The 18198-nt window shown below is 41.5% G+C and overlaps 1 protein-coding gene across 1 annotated transcript; it reads left to right on the top strand.

Annotated features, from left to right (window-relative positions):
- Positions 1 to 351: 351 nt before the first annotated feature.
- On the top strand, positions 352 to 17997 carry papss1 (3'-phosphoadenosine 5'-phosphosulfate synthase 1). The gene is made up of 12 exons (XM_035177810.2): positions 352 to 644; positions 2577 to 2691; positions 2783 to 3018; positions 3547 to 3685; positions 4592 to 4710; positions 5025 to 5138; positions 5303 to 5414; positions 8431 to 8636; positions 11106 to 11241; positions 11612 to 11880; positions 13226 to 13455; positions 16855 to 17997. The coding sequence occupies exons 1-12, from the start codon at positions 585 to 587 to the stop codon at positions 16991 to 16993; spliced, it is 1875 nt and encodes a 624-aa protein (XP_035033701.1). The 5' UTR covers positions 352 to 584; the 3' UTR covers positions 16994 to 17997.
- Positions 17998 to 18198: the final 201 nt, after the last annotated feature.

Genomic DNA, 18198 nt, shown 5'->3' with positions numbered 1-18198 from the left:
TGTTGAAAGGACCTTGGCGAAGGTATGCGCTCTACTGGGTGCCCTTCTAGTTATATTTTATTTTATTGTCCCAAGTAAAAAAAACTTCAAAATGCTGTTCATATGTTTTTGGGCATTTAGTCTTTTGCATTATTTTTAATTTATTTCAAATATTTGTACCCATGTCAGTAATAATAGCAATAATAATAATTTGGTAAATCAATGCAAAACCAGATCATACTCAGCAATGCAATAAAACAGATAACAGAAAACAATAAACCGAACTGACACCAGATCAGCACGTGTGACTGAACCAAACAGAACCGTCACCAGATCAGTTTGTGTGTTTCCTGCAGAAACGCGACCCCTCGTCACGCGGAGGAAACGCGTCACTCCGTCGCCGGTGACGTGGCCGCTGGGAGAAGCTCTTCCCGGTCGTCGTGCCAGGCTCCGCCGCTCCGGGCTCCTCCATCCACCGGAGACAACTCAAATAACAGATACACAAACTCCTGAACACACACGGGTACCAGCAAACTGCGCTTTGTGCGGAGGTGTGCGTTAGAGACCGCGAGCCGCTCACATTAGCCGCCAACTGCCGCCGGAACATGGACACGTACGGTAACACCAACAAGAAGCCGAAGCTGAACAACGCCTCTGAGGGCTGGGTGAGTTCCGTGTTTTTCACCGGGGGTGTAGTTCGGTCAAACTCGCCGGTTCACCGCGGCTGCTCTCTGCCGTGAACCGGCTCTGAGCTAACGGACCGACCGGGCACACGGCTAGCTAACTGTTAGCACGTAACGTTCCAGCGGCGCACAGTGAAGCTAGCTGCGCGATGCTAACAGTCAGCGGCTTCGTGTACAGGCATCTACTGCTCAATACAGCTGTAATAACCCCCCCCCAGTCACATCTTAAAGGCTTTAACTGGTTTACTGTCAAATAATTACTCTTGTAATCTTTTTTTAATCAAGCAAACCGTATTTGTTTAAGCACCGTTCATTGAGATTAGTGCAGTTCAAAGTGCTTAACAAGTGACTGGTGAGCCAGAAATGGACAAAACATAAAATAAACAGGCTGACAACGAGATAGATTTTATAAGCTATAATAGTTAAAACGATTTAAAAGTGTAATACAAGTTAATAACTGGGATAAAAACACACAATACTAATATTGATGGGCAGGTTTAATTCAATTCAATTCCACTTACGACATCTTTTATGACAGTTTACATGATAACACTTGTAACTCTATTTATTATCTAATTATTGTCTTTTAATGCTATTTATTTTACCCCCCTAATATTTATCTTCATGTCTTTCACTGAAACTTACACTGGTTGTTGTTTGTGTGATTGTGAACGGGGGAGGCTGCACATGAATTCCCCCCCTTGGGATCAATAATGTTGTCTGACTATGAATCTGAAAATCAAACAAAACCCACTTTATTTCAGGGCACTTAACACAGTAATGTAGGGACCTCACACGATTATCGGGAAACCTAATCATGACCTCAGCGAGCAGACTGTGGGGAGATAAAACTCGCCTTTTAATGAGGAAACCTCTGGAACCAGACTCAATGGAGGTGGTGAAAAAGACAAGAGAGAATGGAGGTGTGTGGAGAAGAGATGGGAGACCAGGAACAGTTGTGTAACCGTCATATTTAAGCTCCTTCTGACTGGTTGTTGTAATGACAATTAATACGATTGTTGTAGATCAGATGATGAATAAAAGTTCAAACATAGATGAACTAAAATCTTGTGCTGAGGAGCCGAGCTGGTTCATGCAGTGTGAGCGACGTGTGAACTGCCTTAAAAACCAGTAAAGGAATCTTGAAATTAACATGATCACTGACAGGCAGCGATTGTGAGGACTTAATTACAGGAGTGATGTGGTCTCCTCCTTGTCCTGGTCATAAATCAGGCTGCAGAGTTCAGAAACAGCTGTTGCTGGTTTTACAACGTTTTAGTTGTCAACCAGATAGTGGGGCTTTACAGTAGTCAGTAGTTTTTTTTGCTTGGATTGTGCTATATCCATCAGTGTCAGCACAGCACACTGCAGTTTCTTTCCCTTTTAGCCTGGTAACCTATCGCCTTAAACACTAATTCATATTCAAGTGATGATTTGATATACTCTAAAACAAATGCACAAACATATAAAGCTGAAACAACAACAAGTCAAGTCCACCCAACTAGTCAATGTTTTTGATAATATCTATAATTTTAAAAGGATAAAACACCACCAGTGTCAAATATTACTGTTAAAGCCTGTTCTTGTCATATTGGACAAAGAACCAGAACATGTAAAAGGCTCTGAATTACTGTTTACTTGATAAAACAAATTACCTGAGTACTCAGCTTTAGTTGTGGTAAATTATAATGGTGAAGTTTCACTCTTCTCTGACATTCAGCAATTAGTTGAGAGACTATTGATTTTTGCAACTATACATGTAAGCTCTCTTATAATAAAAAAATTATAGTGTTTAAGTTTGTAAGGCTCAATCCATCCATGACAACCTCCAATCTTTTAATTTAGAGTTTTTAATATATGTCTGTTTTGCGTTGTGTGCCTCCTGAGTTGACAGTCAATCTTTTTCCTTTTCAGGGAATGCAACGTGCAACTAATGTCACCTATCAAGCTCATCATGTGAGCCGAAACAAGCGCGGGCAGGTTGTGGGAACAAGAGGAGGGTTCAGAGGATGCACTGTTTGGTTGACTGGTAGGTTACGAAATGTCACTAAAGTGTTCTTAAAAAATACCTATTAGGTAATTTTATAGTTCCACAATCCTGTTTTTCTCTCCATATACAGGTTTGTCTGGTGCCGGGAAGACCACAGTGAGCATGGCTCTGGAGGAGTACCTGGTGTGTCACGGCATTCCCTGCTACAGCCTTGACGGGGACAACATCCGTCAAGGGCTGAACAAGAACCTGGGTTTCAGCCCAGAGGACCGGGAAGAGAACATTCGACGCATTGCTGAGGTGGCCCGGCTTTTTGCTGATGCTGGGCTGGTCTGCATTGCCAGCTTCATCTCTCCCTACAACAGGGTGAGTGAGTCACCAATGAAAACATCAGCGATTAAGTGAGAGAAGTAGATGATGATGATAGGGATTAATGTGGCCGGGCCTCACTGATACTGTATTCGTTTATCTCTCGTGGCCGTTGCACAGTCTTTGTTAAACTATATTTAGTCTGGCCCTCTGAGAACAGTTTGGTTTTAGGCTGAGAGGCGATCAGCAGGCTTATGCTTTACTACACTATAAATTATACATCTATTTGTGGAACACTTTGTAGATCTTGGACTGTTATTGATGAGATTACTGATCATGTCATTGTCCATCATTGTTTTCATTTCTCACTGAAAGCCAGTTCTGAGCTGTGTCTGCTGCATTACGACCTAATTTAATGTACACAGCAGTGAATTTATCATCTCATAGTAGAACACAAATTTTCTGTGAAACTAAACCTGATCAACCTTAATAATTTAACATACAAAACATACTGTCTTCCACTAACTTCTCTTAGGCAGAAATCCTCTGTGTATGACATTGAATTTATGTTTTTTGTCTGTTCAGGATCGCGTCAATGCGAGGAAGATCCATGAGGCTGCAGGGCTGCCTTTCTTTGAGGCGTTTGTGGACGCTCCACTGGACGTCTGTGAGCAGAGGGACGTGAAGGGACTGTACAAGAGAGCTAGAGCGGGCGAAATAAGAGGTGGAGTATGGTCCGATGGTCTTTATGTGAAGTGCAGCAGTAGAGCCAAGACTGGGGTTCATACTGGGGTCATCTGTCACATAGAACTTTGAGACTATAAGGAACAGCTCAAAATCATATTTTGTTGTGAAATGTGTCACGAAGGCAGAAAAGAGGAAACTCAAAGAATGATAGTGACAATAAAATTGATGCATCACTGTTAGAGGTGTTAAAAGTGCTTCTTGTCACACTGTGCTGTGTAACACATTGTCTTTTGTTTCGCTGAATTTTGTGTCATTTGTTTTGAGCAGAATGGTCTTTGTCAAATATTCCTTTTGGGAATGAGAAGAAATTCAGGGTTGACCTGCTCTTTGAAGCTTCTCTTACTTACGACCGCCTTCGATTAGAGGGTGTTAATCTTTTCATACATATATAAATGTCATGACAAACAATTGACCCTGTGTAAGAATTGGCTCTGAAAGGTCCATGACCGAATGAAACACTAGGTGGCGTTATGAGCTGTGTTCAGTTCATAAATGTAGGGTTTTTAAAATAAATGTGTGAATGTGATTTTAAAACCATCATTAATGTCTTGCATCAAAGAACAGTCATATAATTGAATTTGCAATTTCACTTTAAATCCCAAAGAATTTTGATTTATTATAACTAATTAATTACTTTTTATATTTAAAACTCCCACCGTAGTAATTCCAGACTCTAGAATGTGGTTTAAGTAGTATACATTTCAATAGAAAAAATATTTGGTCTACAAGTGCTGTTGTCTTAGTGTTTTGATAAATAATATATAAACAACTATACTATAAACAAAAAATAAAGGTTAGATAGACTTTTCATGTCGTTTAAGAGTTGAACATTTTAGAAAGTGGAACTCACACCGTGCATTGTTTCCCGTCTCTGCTTCATCAGGTTTCACTGGAATTGACTCAGAGTACGAGAAACCAGAGGCTCCAGAGCTGGTGCTGAAGACCGACTCCTGCAGTGTGAACGAGTGCATTCAACAGCTGATTGACCTGCTTCAGGAGAGGGTGAGGCCTCTCTCTGTCCTGCTTAGACAGGTTTAAAACATGTGGTCAGAATCAGCTGTTGTGGTTTTAATGTTGGCTATGACCCCTTTAGAGTACATTTGACTCGATACACACACTGTGCTGTAATCCCTTCATTGGCCACAAAGGGGCAGCAAAGCCTCATAATTGTTTGGATGTTAATGTCGCTGTGTCTACTGTGTTATCACATTATCAATATTTCTTAATGAAAGAGAAAAACTCCCACCAACACTTACTGTGCAAGGTGTTTTCTAATGACACCGGATGATTAACTTCACATTCTTTTGACTCTGCAGGACATAGTTCCTGTCGATGCATCTTATGAAGTGAAGGAGCTGTACGTTCAGGAGAACAAACTGGACCTGGCTAAGGCTGATGCAGAGACTCTGCCTGCTGTGCAGATCAGCAAGGTGCCTTTAAAATGTTGAATATTATTTTGGTATATCTTTTTAGCAAAAATGAGTAAAAGGCAATTATAATTTATGATGTTTTTTAAAAAAAAAAAAAAAGTAAAATGCATATACAGGATGTTAAGTTAAACCTCCATATATGACCTACTGTGTATGATCCACAGCTGGACATGCAGTGGGTGCAGGTGCTGGCTGAAGGCTGGGCCACTCCTCTGAACGGTTTTATGAGGGAGAGAGAATTCTTACAGTGTCTCCATTTTGACTGTCTGCTGGATGGTAAGATGTCATTTATGTTTTTTTTTTTAGGAAAAAGAAAACCTTAACACTTACTTCAGAAGACACAGAGGGCTTTCTATTGGAACATGAATGCCGAGACTCTTTCAGGGCAATAGATCAATGCTAATATTGTTAAACGCATTCTAGTACAACTGTCATTCTTTTGTCTACTAAATATAGCAGAAATGAAGCATCCTGTCCTTAGCTTACCTATCAGACAGAGGGTTCATTCTTAGGTGTCTACAATTTGCCATTTCCTGGAATGTTTTAAATTTGTCAGCTGTAGCTGTGTTCTTCCTTCTAACATTTTTTACTAAATTCAAATTAATTTATTGATTTAAATGGAGCGCTAAATTAGACAAACAAATACTCCTCGCATGTGTCTGCAAGCTGCAATGCATGTTTTTGCTCTGTTGTATGTAATGAGAGGCCTTTCTTGTGGCTGACATGTCGTTATATAGCAGTGATGTAGTGGGAGGCTGTGGCTCAAGAGGTAGAGCGAGTCATCCACTAACCAGAGGGTCGTTGGTCCAAATCCCCGGCTCCTCCTGTCCACATGCTGACAAGATACTGAGCCTGAAATTGCCCCTGACGTGTGTGACTTGGTAAATGTGGCTTGTAAGGATCAATAAGAGGTGAAAAGTGCTAAATAAATAATAATAGTCCATCTCCATTTAGTACTCAGTTTAGGTGGCCGTATGACCCATTCATATAATAAGGAATAGTGATGTTTATGCTCTTTTCGCCTCAAAACCAGTCTTTATGGTAATATTTTGTATTGTTTGTGTTCCTCCACACGACACGCGGATGCACGCAGGAAGTTTGCATGACAGCAACACAAACAAATATAGAGGAGAGTAAATGTGTCACAGAGCGGGATAATTCTGAACAGAAACTCCGACTAGCAAACAGACAAGGAGCTCGCACCAAATAGAGGGGTCACTTCTGTCGCGTGGATGTGGTTTGGTTATGAAGAGTCTGACATAGACCAGAAAACCTTACTTTTTCAAATTATACTTCAGACCAGTTGCCACAACAGACTCAAACAACACTAACTTCTTTTACCACCTATGCAAGAATCAGGTCAAACACAGAATAGAGTCTGCAGACGAGTAACACAAAAGCACAATTGAGTGCACAAAACAAACCCCAGACCTTATGCAAGAGGCTTCTGCCAGAAGAAAATCGCAAAGATGGAGGAAGGTAACAGCTGAACAAAGACATTTTCCGTAGAGAAAAAGTATAAATAATGAAAGGTATCATAGTTCTATCAGGATGGAAGGTTTTAGTCATACTGCACAGCCCTAATCTGGAATGAAGTTGAATGATTATGTTGTGTGTCGTGTTGATGAAGGAGTGGTTCTGTTTGCACCGAGGCATCAACAATGCCTCCTCTTTTTTGGCACTTTTTAGTAAACAAATATATCAGTTATAGAGTCTCCTGTTGTAATGTAAAATTCCTAGAGAAAGTTTATTGACTTTTACTGCCCACAAGACCACACAAATCTCACTTTTGTGTTGTGTTGCCAAATATTTAGTTACAAACGCATTGTAAAATGAAAAATATATAAAAATAAATGGGAAGGACAGGAATACAACCTCTGTCCTCAATGAAGGATAAAAAAAAAAAAACATCAAATTCTAACAACTTGGCATGAAATCATATTTGATCTAGGTTTATTTCCCCAGAAATATTCATATCACATAAACTGAACTTGCTGCACTGAGGCAGAAATATATACTGTTTCTGTTTGTCCTGGATGAGAAGGACGCAGAGGAAGAGGCCTCTGTATTGATTGACACCAGACGCCACCATTTGTCCATTTTCACTTCCTTCCAGGGATCCAACGGTGAAAGAATGATATCGTGGTGAAAGGATTGATTGCCTACACTATAACACTAAAACTGGTTGGGAAGCAGAAAACGGCATGTTTGACTAATCAAATGGTCTGCAAAAATAAACACAACCAAAGTCAAGCTTATGTCTCCTTCGCTCGGACAATTGGCCTTCGTGTCTGTGTGTATGTGTGCGTCTGTGTGTGTTATTAAAACCAGCTGTAAGCTCATCGTGACAGAGGGGACCAGGAGAGGGTCCAGGGTGGAGGTGGGGGTAGCAAGAGCAGTCATAGTCCTCCCCTGTCTTCACATTACTCGGTCTGATGTGATGTGAAAAGCGTGTCGTTCCCAAAGTTTTCATCAACCTGGAACACAACATGAACCGGCCACCAGAGCACTCACCATACAGAGAAGTCAGAAAATGAGAGAGGGTCAAGCTGTAGCTCAGCTGAAGAGAGGATTTTTCTCCTCGAGCTTCTTAAATTGCAGCCTTGACGACTCACTGTAGCCTGTGGTTTAGCTGTATATTCCACATTTAGCCTTAAGGGCAGCAGCATAGGGACTTTACTAGAATGTCTGAGCTGTTTGGTTGCATATACTGAACCTTTGAGCGTTTTCGGTTGCTCTTTGTTGAATGCCTGTTCTCAGAATCTCAGAGCTTTGCAACAGGGTCCCTCTTCGTGGTGGTTCTTGGATCATTATCTGATATTAAATATGTCTCATGGAGTTTTCTTTTAAGCGCTTGTAAAGTTGTGTTTCTCATTAAAACACATTGTTTATACCCTTTAGGTCTAAAAGAAGGCATTTTCATGTTGTGCATTGTTACATCCCTCACAGAGTTGATGTTGTCACCCCTGTCCGTTTGTGTGTTTGTTGGTTTAGATATATTGGATCATTTCGATAATTAAGAATATTTAGATAATATTTAGATAACTAAGCTCACCAAATAATCAGCATCACACCTTCATGTTTCAGAAGTGAATTGACAGAAAATGTGATAGCAGTTGATTGTTTGAAGTACTTTTCAAGCAACAAGCTTCTTAAATGTGAGGATTTGCTGCTTTTCTTTTCCAATATGTGATAATAAACTGAATATCTTATAGTTTTGGACTGATGGGGGTTTTTTTCTGCATAAATGTGCCTTTTTTCTTCTCATAAAATGTTTATTTCCTTGTCCCAGGTGGCGTCATCAACCTGTCAGTGCCTGTGGTGCTGCCAGTGGCTACCGCAGATAAAGAGCGTTTGGATGGCGTGACGGCCATGGCCCTGGTCTATGGAGGCAGGCGAGTTGCCATCCTTCGCAACCCCGAGTTTTATGAACACCGCAAAGAAGAGCGCTGTGCTCGACAGTGGGGCACCACTTGCAAGGACCACCCCTACATCAAGGTAAATTGATGTGACATATTCAGGATTAGTTTTGCTCTATGAAAGCTGAATTTACAGCACCGGTAAATATGTTGGAAGTGATAGAGAAAATCCCCAAAAGAAAGCACTGAACAGCATCTGCAGAGTTCCAGACGGCGTGTCTCAGTGTTCTGTGTGATAAACACTGTGCATGTGAAAGAAACCTGCTTCCCTGGATTGTGCATTGATGGAACACAGATCCAAACTGTCTTTTTCACAGTGCTTATGGAAAGACTGACTAGGTTGAGGAGTGGAGCCTTTCTCACAGTCTGTCAGGACGCCCAGTGTAATCACTTGATCTTTTTGGTCCACCCTCATTTTGCAGGTGTTATATTTGGATGCTGCGTCTCTCGCTCAGCCTCCACCTAATGCGTTTGTGATTATGCTGCTCAGCTGAACAGGCTGAGGAAGCCCTGCCAGCTTCTACCTTTCCACTCTCCCAACCCTTCTTTAAATATACACAGGAAGTGTTTCCATCTGTCTCCTATCGAATGCCGTGGCGCTCAGGTAGACTCAGTGGCAAGATGACGTCGTGGAACAGTCATGCAGACCCTGTAGAAAGTTGCATTGGCTTGTAGCTGGAGAAGAACAGAACAGTCTGGTGTTCGTGAGAGAGATGGTTGTCAGATTAAGAACTCTAATTCCCATTGTTTTCAGGATTAGTGCAGTCTGTCAGCCACCTGGTTATTTGCAAAGATACAAGCCAAAACTAACAGTAAACTCCGTGGCATCTGGTGATTTCACTCCCTGAGGTCAGACTTACTGAAAACCTCAGTGGCTAATTTTAAAGCTGCTTTGCTGCTAAAAATGCTGGATTGACAGCTGTATCAATATTTCAGCACAGACGTCATTTAAAATGTTTGCAAAAAATCTAAATTTCTTCTTTCATCTTGGTTATGATCCCATTTGGCTTGGTAATGTGTTTTCTAAGATATGTTATAAGAAGCTGCCAGCTTCATAAGCTGGAACCATGACTCCAGTGTCAACACCTTATGCCTCAGCATTGGTTTTTAACACATGCCGAGTACTCCACTCTAACCTGTCACTGCCGGATATGTGTGTTCAGCTTTCTGTGATTAAGGTGTCACTCATTAACAGAGTGTGTGTATGTATACCTAAGTGTATGTTTAACTCTCCAAGCCGGAGCCAGTCTGTCAACACACCTCCGAGCTGGTAGCTGCAACTTTTTCTTGCTTTTTTCCCCCCATCCCGTCTTTTTCCAGTCAGAAACGACCTGCTCCATATTACATGTAGTTAATCCACGTTTTCCTGTTTGCCTGTCTGTCAGTCAGACAGGGAGCCCCTGTCTGCGGAAACTATGGTGTAGTGGCTGTTTATTTGGCTTTGGCCCTTTCACATGTAAAGCTACAGGGCACATTAAAGAGTTAAACAGAGCACATGTGTACGTGTAAGGCCTGCTCTGTTGGATTTATCTGCGCAGACATTATATTTTCCATTCACTTCTGTTGGAAAAAAAATAAATTGCAACCCATCAATGCTGTTGATTTCTCCTAAAGAAAAAGGCTGTTAAGCATTTTACACGACTACCGTCTCCGGCCAGCAGCCGACAGGTCGGATTCATTGAAGTGTGGAAAACAAATCACAACATAATCCTGCAAACTTCTCACAGTGGAGCCAAGTAGTCATTGACCACATCACTGCTGAATGCTCTCTGATGTTTCTGATCATTTTGCCAGATCAAACTGAAAACAATATGTTTGTGAAATAAGGATATCAAAGAGTTTTTGAAATATTTTTTTTTAAACATGATTAATTATATGTCATTGAAATAAGTGATATGAATGGATTTTTTTTTCCTTTTCATCAACTTCCAAATCTGCTATTTGCAGAGCCTACACACTTCAAGTTTCATTTATGGCCGTTGTTTTCGGTTCTCACCGTCTCCGTGCTACAGCAGTGCTTATTTTATTGCTGGGCCGGTGGAGAATTGTCACTTTGTATAACATTAACATCCCACAGGCCCGTGTGCTCAGTAACTCTAGCTACAGTCCTATAAATGCCCCAGGAGGCAGGCGAGAGATGCAGCCTGAAACAATAGCAGCCTTTGCCTGGGTCCTGAGCACTTTGGTGACATTGTTGGATTAAATCTTGTGAGGAGGGAAAAAAATTCTCTTCAGTGTGGTCATGAGCTCATCACCAGGTTTTATTGTGGAACACAATCTGACTTTGCCTCTGCTCTGTTATTGAAATCAAGGTAGTAGATGTGGTCAAATGCAGAAGAGGGTGCCGTTTTTTGGGCTGTTTAAACGACACATCAGGACTTTGATTTATGCTGTCCCCTGTTGCAACTGGGTAATAACTCAGGACTTTTATTAGAATTCATGCTGGTCTGCTTCCAGCACAGTGAAGTTTTAATGGATCACAGTGTCTTAAGTCTGGATTATGTTTGAGTTGCGTTCACTGCCATGATCGCCGTGGCTCCTGTTTCAGATGGTGATGGAGGGCGGGGACTGGCTGGTCGGCGGAGACCTGCAGGTTCTGGACAAGATCTACTGGAACGACGGACTCGACAAATACCGGCTGACACCCACTGAGCTCAAACAGAAGTTTAAAGAAATGAATGCAGGTACAGGCCAAGTTGTATTGGTCGTGTTGGATTGTTGTCAGAACTGTTTAAAAACAGTGTTGAGATGTTCAACTAAGGATATTTAGAAAGTATTTAGAGTATTTAAACAGTAGGAGTATTTATAAACTGAAATCTTTTTTTCTTTAAAAGGAGAAGGGAACTGTGGGTAGTCCACTCTTTTCTGTGAGAGTCAGGGTAGTGAGGTCACAGTCGAGGAGAGGTCTGGTGTGATTCAGATCTTCACCAATAAGAACACATGCTGTGTGTGGTTTCAGTGGCTGGGCACTTGTGGCCCTCTGTTTTTCTTGTACAGATACAGATGTTTCATCTGAATATAACCAACCCCTTCTTCTCCTTTCTCTTTTTTCAGATGCTGTATTTGCCTTCCAGCTCCGCAACCCGGTCCACAATGGCCACGCTCTTCTGATGCAGGACACACATAAGCGTCTCATTGAGCGAGGCTACCGCCGACCCGTGCTGCTGCTCCATCCACTGGGAGGGTGGACTAAGGACGACGATGTGCCGCTGCCTTGGCGAATGAAGCAGCATGCTGCCGTGCTGGAGGAGGGCGTCCTGAATCCAGACTCCACCATCGTTGCCATCTTTCCTTCACCCATGATGTATGCCGGGCCAACTGAGGTAAGATCATCAGCAATAATGTATTTTCAGTTGCACGTTTGTGGTTTCTTCAAAAAAAAGAAAGAAAGTTACACTTTCCTCAAACTTGACAGGGAACAAGAGAATGACTGCAGCACCATGTAATAACTAAAGACTTGAAGAAGAGACATGTCACATACTTGTCTGCACAGTTTTGACTGTGATAAATGGCAGGAAAGGGGATTTAAAATTGTCTCTGGGAGCTCTGTTTAGAGTTTCCCTGCCATACACAAACCTCCCTGTGTGGCTGAGTGTATCTGTGTATCTTTTAATCATTCACTTATGATAATGGGAAAAACTATGGAGAAAATGATTGAGAGCAGATTGGAGGCTGGTGGATGTCAGGCAGTGAATTTATTTATGTTGTAATTCTGAACGGGAACACTAGAGAGCCAGACTGAGTCTAGTGTCCTTGTTCTGACCTTGTCAACTCTTCAAAACAACATTAACCCTGGCTCTACCTGTTACTCAAACAGAAAAACATGCTTTCTACTTCCACTTAACTTTCATTATTAGTCAGATTGTTCTATAGTCTACATCTTCCACCCTAAACTGAAATCTCATTTTGTAATCTAAACCTAATCTAAAACCCCTACATCCTGAAATATACAAACTACAGGGCAGAACATTATCCTAATGGCAGCAGTCTTAGTAATTATCAAGACATAATGTGTTTTAGCAATTATTCATAATGAGAAACAGAAAGGGAACCTCTGTGTTTATGGTGAATGCTAATTCCTATTGGGAATAATTGTTGGAGACTGGCTGGCTGAACTTGTGGAGGTATAGTTCTGTCAAAAAGAAAAATGTCGTTGTACTTTATTGTTTAAGTGAGATATTGTAGCATCTCCAGTCAGGTAGCCACGGCAAAGCAGGTTCCAGTTACTTTTATATTCACAGCCTTTACTACAAAAATATAACGTAACTCTATTAAATAAACTACAGCACAAAGAGCAAGATGATCATCAAACAGAAAACATCTTGCTTGGAGACTTGCATGGCAGACTAACAGGAGCATGATTCCCCAGAGCTCTACATAAGGACCTAATCTGTAAACTATTAAAGGCCTGTAACACCCCTGATGTATTGTGCAAATAAGATAAGAGTGGAGGCTGAGCACAAACAAAACAAAAAATACATTATGTATACAGCTTATCCTTTTGAGGGATGCAGGACTAGGAGCCAGTCCCAGCTGACATTGGCCGAGAAGTAAGGTACATCCTGGACAGGTCGCCAACGTGTCACAGGGCCGACATACAGAGAGGCATATGTCTTCCAGTCAAGTCTTCTCCATGTTTCTTCAGTCTCTTTGTCTCCTCGTCCACAGGTTCAGTGGCACTGCAGATCTCGAATGGTAGCCGGTGCCAATTTCTACATCGTTGGCCGTGACCCTGCAGGGATGCCCCACCCTGACACGGGGAAGGACCTGTACGAACCCTCTCACGGGGCCAAGGTCCTCACCATGGCTCCCGGCCTCATCACCCTGGAGATCGTCCCCTTCAAGGTTGCTGCTTACAACAAGGTCAAAAGAGCGATGGATTTTTATGACCCTGAGAAGTAAGTACTTGTTCATGTTATAATTTTCAGCTGTCAGTTCTCATCTTGTTTCTCATCTTGTTTCTCACAGTCTTTAAGTATCAGGGTAGTGGAAAACAGAAATAGTTTGAGTCTAAAGCAGCAGACTTCGCTCACTCTAAATTGAATATCTTATTTCTCGATTTAATCCAGAGTAATACCTCACATGAATGCCAATTAGAACCAGCAGCCTAAACAGAAATTACACTCTCTAAATTTATTAGGCCTGTCTTGCTTTTTTTCCCCTATAATTTCCTTTCTTCTTGCTCTGTTGTCCAAAGCAAAACATCAGGCCAAGAATAACACGCTGTTTTTCTTTCTTACACAGTTAAAAGGTTTTTCGGATTAGGTTTAGCTTTGATGTTGCTCAAAAAATTACAGAGATCTGCTATTAATTAAAGTTTGTATACGTACACAGCAACACAGCACATGATGACTAACAAAAATCATGCAATCTCATTCTCTCTCCGCCATCAGGTTGTGTAATTGTAGCTGTGTAGGAATGTTCAAAGTAAATACGACCAAACTAATCACCAGACCTGCTCAGTTTTCCATGATGCATGTTTATAATGTTAAATCCAAACTGAATTGTTGATCATTCATTGTTGACATGAAGTGCTTCTGTGGAAAGAGTTAACAGTGCTTTTAAAAATGGTTGTTATTTTAGAATAGCAGGAGATTTTGCAGGTCAGACGTGTTCACATCAACAGAAAAATGTCCAGGACATTTGGGTGAGGGGTAACGTCTGGATAGAGCAGGCAGGAGGCAGGACATGGTGTTTTTAAATTCCACTGTGGAAAGCACACAGTGACACCAACACCAGTCCCACCAAAAGCTCTTGAACCTTATTATCTTTACAAGTTGTCATCTTTGCCGTCAACTTCTATGTGTATGGATCCTCTTTTTCATCCCATGATATTTGTATTCTTCCAGTTTCAATGACTGTTGCGTGTTAAAATCACGCCCACTCGCTCATTCTAACATTTTATGGACACTTTACTCAGGGACTGGCAGGAAAAGCTCAAGAAAATGTCTGGAGTTAATGACCCGGACATTTGCATTCTCACACAAGGCACCTTTCAGAAAAATGTTTGTATATCACTGCATGTCTGAAGGCAGCTTTAGACTAATTATAAATCAGTGGTCAAAGCTCCAAGTCGCTGTGACCTCTGTCACATGTTTTTGGCCACGACTACAGGATACTTATCCTAATTATGAAAAGAAATCACAAAAATGTTTAATATGATAAAAGGCTGAAGTGATGTCATCTTAAGGTCAGAGGTCAACTTCACTGTGATGAAATAACGTTGCCAACACACTTAACACCTCTTGTTAAATCCCTTCAATCTTCACCAAATGTATTTTCTTCAATCTGGACAGATGTGGAAACTGCCACTTGATTGCTTTGGCAGAGACGAACAACCATGAGGAGCTAATTCCAGTTTTGTACTGAATATCATTGACCCTGGGCTTTGGTGTAATTCTAAGGCTAAATCTAATGCAAATGCAGGAGAATAGCTGGATTTCCATGGTCTGTAGTCGTCACTCAGTTAGATTTATGGGATTCCATTCTCATGCACGCTGACAGCACTTTGCTGAATTTCAAGAGGAATATCCATGCTATGCCTAATCACCAGCAATACCTCTCAAGTCTTTCCCTAAAGTGTAATGGCTGAGGTCACAGCAAGCTGTTTCTAATTTGACACTGTATAAAAATGTTCTTGGAAGAATTTGCCTGCAGCCCTTTTACATCACGCCATGTGAAATGTGAGGTCTTCTTCACAGATTCGGACTGTTTCAAAGCCACAAGACGTGCTCTGTGTCGTGTGATAACAATTAGAAATTGTACTTCACAGCGATGGACTTTGATTCTCCCTACATGTGAGCTCCGTGGAGTGCGAGTGTCTGTTAACAAGATGTCTCAGAAGTGTCGTGATTATTCCTGACAGTAATTTATAGACAAAGCAAGTGAAGATGTGATGATCTTGTGCCAGCGCTCTGCTCAGCTCTGATTAGAGATGAAGACGGTCCTTGGCTGCTCACTTCAAACAAAGCCGTTCATATCTTTGTCTGCACCAGGTGTGGTGAGAAGTTATCTTCCTCTCAGACATCAGAACGTCTGAAATATGTGAAAAAATGTCTGGACTGATGAAAGAAGGTTTTCCTTCATGCACACACACTTGGTTTAGTGGTTTGACAGCAGTGTGTGACAGCCTCAAGTAATAATTTCTTATATTCATTCAATCATTTTTAACTGGTCTGAACGGAAGCAATCAATGTTTCAGTTAATAAAGATGTTTCACTAAAGTTTCTGTTACAGGTCTAATAGAGACGGCCAGTGTTGCACTTCACAGCACCGGGTCCATTGTTTCAATCCACTCAATGTTTTACAAAAGGAGCAGTCGTGAAAGCAGAGGACACCAGAGGTTGTCCTGAATTCATTATTTGTCTTTTGGAAACTGATTGTTGTTTGTAGCTCTGTCCATGAAGAAAAGTTAAACAATGTCTCTTTGAATATTGAAAATAAATGTTATGTCCTGCCTCTGCCTGCTGCACTCCCCCCTCACCTGAATCCTGTGGAGGATTTGTCTCTGTTGTGAACACGTCTGAGCAGAGAATCTCCTGCTGCGTTTTGTATGTGTGAAACGAAAACTCAGGAGAAAGTCCGAACCCAATTCTGTGGAGATGGAGATTCTTGGGACACCTCTGAAAACGGCTTTAATGAAGCCTTTAAAAAATTTAAGATGTGGTCGTGATAAAAAAAAGATTATGCAGCAGAGTGACGTATAAAGTACGGTAAACATAAAAATTAATTATCTACTCCCACACAGTGAATTTGAAGAGTGTGTGTGTGTGTGTGTGTGTGTGGGTGTGTGTGTGTGTGTGTGTGTGTGTGTGTGTGTGTGTGTGTGTGTGTGTGTGTGTGTGTGTGTGTGTGTGTGTGTGTGTGTGTGTGTGTGTGTGTGTGTGTGTGGGGTCAGCTGCACCGACCTCCGTCGCGATGGCGAGCCGAGCTGGCTCACTGGATCGTCACAGCATCTCTCTCGCCACAGAATGATGTGGGAGCAGAGCAGCTGCCAGAAATGGTCAGAATATGAAATGTAGAGCTTAGTCAGATAAATATTCCCATTCCCGTATTCACGTCTGTTTTCACTGTGTGGGATGTGAGATGCTTTAAGAGCTTCGTTTCTTGGTTTGCAGAAATACTAACTGGTCGGCCGCTACGCCTCGATGCACTCGATTCCAGAGCAGCAGGCAGTTATTGTTGGCTCCCGTGCGCTGCTCTGTCGATAAGCATCTTATTTTTGTATTAATTGGAACGTGTCTGCTACCAAAAACTAAAATTCTTTCTGTTTTTTTCTCTGCTTCTTCCAACTGCAGCCACCAAGACTATGATTTCATCTCAGGTACACGTATGCGGAAGATGGCTCGCGAGGGAGAGAATCCCCCAGATGGCTTCATGGCGCCAAAGGCCTGGGCCGTGTTGAAAGAGTACTACAAGTCACTGGAGAAGGCTTAAAGGTCGAGTGTGTGAGGAAGCGACACGGGAACACAGTGGTTTCTACTGATGTTCACAACGAGCGACGTGCGGACCACTCAGCTTCTATCAAACACCACGCTCCGGCTCCTGTCTGTCACTTTTGTCTGTCAGTCAGTTGTTTTTAGTCTTATCACGTTTGTGTTTTTAACTGTTATGTACTTCATTTAACCGAACCAATCAAAAACGACGTCGTTATAGTAGATGTTTGTGTTTCTCACTAACTTTATGACTGTATTATTCTGTTGACCGGTTGCAAAAATGTTGTTTTAAAGAAGATTTTTACAGATGGAGACTTGTATTGGCCCGTGTGGAAAGCGCTGTTGATCAGCGCCGAATGAATGTTGCGTATTCGGGATTCAAACCGTTGCTGCACTTGCTAGAGTTTGCATTACTCACGACTGAACCACAGATTGCTTCGTACTGTATGTTTGTGAGTGGAAGAGGCAAATTGCTCCAAATGTGTACACGAGTATTTGATGTGAGAGTTGAGTGCCTTGGTCTTCAGAAAGTGAATTCACATGTTGTCTTGTTTGAATGAGGACACACACACATCCACCTGCTTTTTGTCCCACCTGTTGCTAGACTGAACATGTCCATCAGATCAAGAGATGGCCTGCAACACAGATCAGCATTAAAGATGATTTTATTGAGATACGAAACCCTAACCCTCCTAAACTTCTTAGAATATGTCTAACAGTTCTTCTTTTTTTCGTATTTATTCTCTCTACATTTAAATTTCTTCTCTTTTTAACTGTGTTGTGCACGTAGTCTCTGAGCTTTGAGCTTCTCTCTCAACAGTTTTCATGTTTTGTTATGTTTTCATCATGTGTTTATTTTTTTTCCTCATAAGTTACTAATATTTTCCATGTGGTAATTCATTTTTAACAGTCCGCCAGTATAATCAGATGGTTGATGGTTACCATCGAGGGATCAGATTTGTAATCTTCCTTATCCAATAAACCATTTTTTTTAGCAGAAAAGAACAAATTGTTTTCTTTTGCTTTTCTCTAATCTTTGGTTGTGTTTATCTTTTTTTGTTGTTTGCTTTAGACCAAAGACTTTTTAAACATCTAACACACGAATCCCACTTCATTTTAAAGCATTGAATTTCAGGCATTCTAGAAACTAAACCCACGTTGATGAGCTGTCGTGGACTTTCAGCGGCCTGTGATCTCACCGTGACA

The sequence above is a fragment of the Hippoglossus stenolepis genome, chromosome 2, assembly GCF_022539355.2.
Source record: "Hippoglossus stenolepis isolate QCI-W04-F060 chromosome 2, HSTE1.2, whole genome shotgun sequence".
Taxonomy (NCBI): domain Eukaryota; kingdom Metazoa; phylum Chordata; class Actinopteri; order Pleuronectiformes; family Pleuronectidae; genus Hippoglossus; species Hippoglossus stenolepis.
The sequence above is the reverse complement of the archived record's forward strand: the minus strand, read 5'-3'. Positions and strand labels throughout refer to the sequence as shown.

What these genes read in the sequence shown, in the direction of transcription:
- papss1 (XM_035177810.2), top strand. Translation starts at nt 585, where the DNA reads ATGGACACGTACGGTAACACCAACAAGAAGCCGAAGCTGAACAACGCC. An exon ending in TCATCTCTCCCTACAACAGG is followed by an intron (nt 3,019 to 3,546) that starts GTGAGTGAGTCA and finishes TTGTCTGTTCAG; the next exon opens with GATCGCGTCAATGCGAGGAA. An exon ending in CTGCTGTGCAGATCAGCAAG is followed by an intron (nt 5,139 to 5,302) that starts GTGCCTTTAAAA and finishes TATGATCCACAG; the next exon opens with CTGGACATGCAGTGGGTGCA.